General features: G+C 49.1%; 1 protein-coding gene across 1 annotated transcript; it reads left to right on the top strand.

Moving 5' to 3' along the window:
- Positions 1-294: 294 nt before the first annotated feature.
- Positions 295-1,296, top strand: POSPLADRAFT_1161999 (hypothetical protein; the record flags this gene model as incomplete). The annotated part of the gene is made up of 4 exons (XM_024487706.1): positions 295-364; positions 596-933; positions 984-1,211; positions 1,249-1,296. Coding segments are annotated over 4 exons (684 nt in total), but the record flags the coding sequence as incomplete, so codon positions are not given.
- Positions 1,297-2,466: the final 1,170 nt, after the last annotated feature.

The following is a 2,466-nucleotide window of genomic DNA, read 5'->3' as shown; positions in this document are numbered from 1 at the left end:
AGCGAGGAGGAGCAGAGACTTGAATGAATAACCAGGTCGAACTTAGGGTTCGACCGACTAATGGTACAACTACTTATACAAGTACTGACTGCGCACGGACCATCGTGTCTATGTGGTCATGTTAGTGAAGAAAGAAACGTAGTGATACGATACCAGGCACGAAGTGCGCACGGACCCCATTATGTAAGCTACATAATGTTCAACCTGCGGGTGAGCACTAAGACAGGCGCCAGTATGGGCGCTAGTAGTACAAGGAATAGAACGGAAAGACAAATGTTTCATATATAGTCACACAATCTACAGGCTGTCAAAGCAGGGCGCTATCGTGTCATCGTGATCAATCCCGAGATCATTATGCAAGATGGTGGATACTGTGAAGAGCTATGGCAGAATTCTGGATTCACATCGAAGCTGCTCTACATTGTCTTCGATGAGGGACATTGCATCTGAGAGTGGAATGAATTTAGGGAGCAATACAAGCACATTGGCAGCCTGCGATACTTGATACCCAAAACAATTCTGTTCTATGTCGCATCCGCTACACTACCCACGCCAACTCTCCGGGATGTCACCGACATCCTACATTTATGTACAGGTCATACCAAGGAAATCATCCAATCAAATGACCGACCCAAAATCTCGCTCTGTGTCCGCAAGATGGAACATGCTGCCTCGTCATTCAAGGATCTCGATTTTGTAATACCTGACGATTTCGCCACCAATGTCTCTCCCCCGAAATTTGTCATATTCTGCAATAGCATTCTTGAGACGGAGGCAATCACACAATACTTATGCAATTGGCTCCCGGACCACCTTCGCACGAAGATCAAGTACCTTCACACCACAATGTCAGCAGATTATAGAGCAGATGAATATATGGCACTCAAAAATGGAGACCTCTTTGGGCTATGCGTCACTGATGCCTTTGGCATGGTATGCGAGTGTATGTTCATGATTGTTATGATCACTCATTATTGGGACAGGGCTTTGATCTGGCAGGAATTCAGCTTGTAATTCAATGGAAGGCACCACTTAGCATCAACACACTATGGCAGCACTTTGGTCGTGCTGCTAGAGGCACAGGCGAATTCGTGTTTGCAATCTTGATTGCAGAAAGACACAATTTTGATGAGGAGATGCGAAAGAAGGAGGTAGCAAAGGCTAAACGACAAGAGCGGGCTGGAAAGAAAAGAAAACGCAAGGAAACAATGGTAAACAACGCACTGAGGAAACGTGTTGTACTCGCAGCACACAACTCAGCCATTCAGTTGCATCCAGTCAATGTCCAACCGCTAGCTCCCAATCCAACTCACAATGTTCCGGATGCTGGTGATGAGGGTTTTGGGGTCAAGGATGATGTCGAAAGTATGGCCCACAGTGCAGCGCAACATGCAGAACCCAGTCCTGAGCTGGAAGTCCGACTGGAACATAACGAGGAGTGCAGGCAGCAGTACAACGATTGGAATAAGACAAGCAAAGCAATACCTAGCCAGCGGAAGGAGGAACATGTTCTGCAACCAGCAATGTATGACTTTATCAATGCAGCGAGTAGGGGGTTTAATTGTCGATGCACACCAATCACTTTAGTATATTCGAACGATAAGTGCAGTGCGTCGAGCTTATCATTCTGCGTGTCAATTGCATTCTCACAATTCCTCAGCCTCCGACCATATGGACTGCAACAAGGACTCACCTCAAGATGGCTGTACTCACTGCTCCCCAAAGCCATCTTTAATCTGTTGTGATCTCTGCCATCCAGCTGCATTTGAAGGCATCTGAAACATCTCTGAATCCACAGTGGGTGCAAGCAAAAATCGCCTTCACTGTAGCGCTGATGAGGAAGGATCTGGGGAAGACATGGGCGGACACGTACTACGAGAAGTCGGCAGGGGGAGTCCAGGTCTATTCCACATGGGCAAACTTCGTCGCCGCCCTAGAAGAGGTGTTCCCTGAGCACGGAACGCGAATCAAGGCACATCAAATCCTGATGAAACTGCCTGAATGACAGAGGGATAGGAAAACGGCACTCTCCCTCGGTAACTACGTCACCCGCTTCGAGCAGCTAGCATCAAAGGCTCAGCTCAAGGACGCCGAGGTCAATGGCACCAACCGCGTTGAGAATGACTACCACACTCTCCATGCCAACTTCGTCAAAGGACTCCCGAAGGAGCTGTATTTTGCGCTCGCAACCAGGGTCGCTAGGGATCGACCCAACACCATGAAGGCCTGGTACGACGAAGTCCGAAACGCCGATGCAGCCAAGCAGGGGGCTCTCATCGTCACAGACACCAGGGACTATGGCGAACCAATGGATATCGACGCCGCTGCCGTCGCATCAACCTTCGCCTCCACATCGGTAGGAAGGAAATGGGAACTAGGAGCCGTTCTCAACGAGGCCGATCGGAAGCTCCACAGGGACAGGAACCTGTGCTTCTACTGCCACATCAAGGGTCACAGCGCCAAGGA

Source organism: Postia placenta (genome assembly GCF_002117355.1).
Source record: "Postia placenta MAD-698-R-SB12 unplaced genomic scaffold POSPLAscaffold_137, whole genome shotgun sequence".
Classification (NCBI taxonomy): domain Eukaryota; kingdom Fungi; phylum Basidiomycota; class Agaricomycetes; order Polyporales; family Adustoporiaceae; genus Rhodonia; species Rhodonia placenta.
Note: the sequence above shows the minus strand (reverse complement) of the source record. Positions and strands in the feature narration are given on the sequence as shown.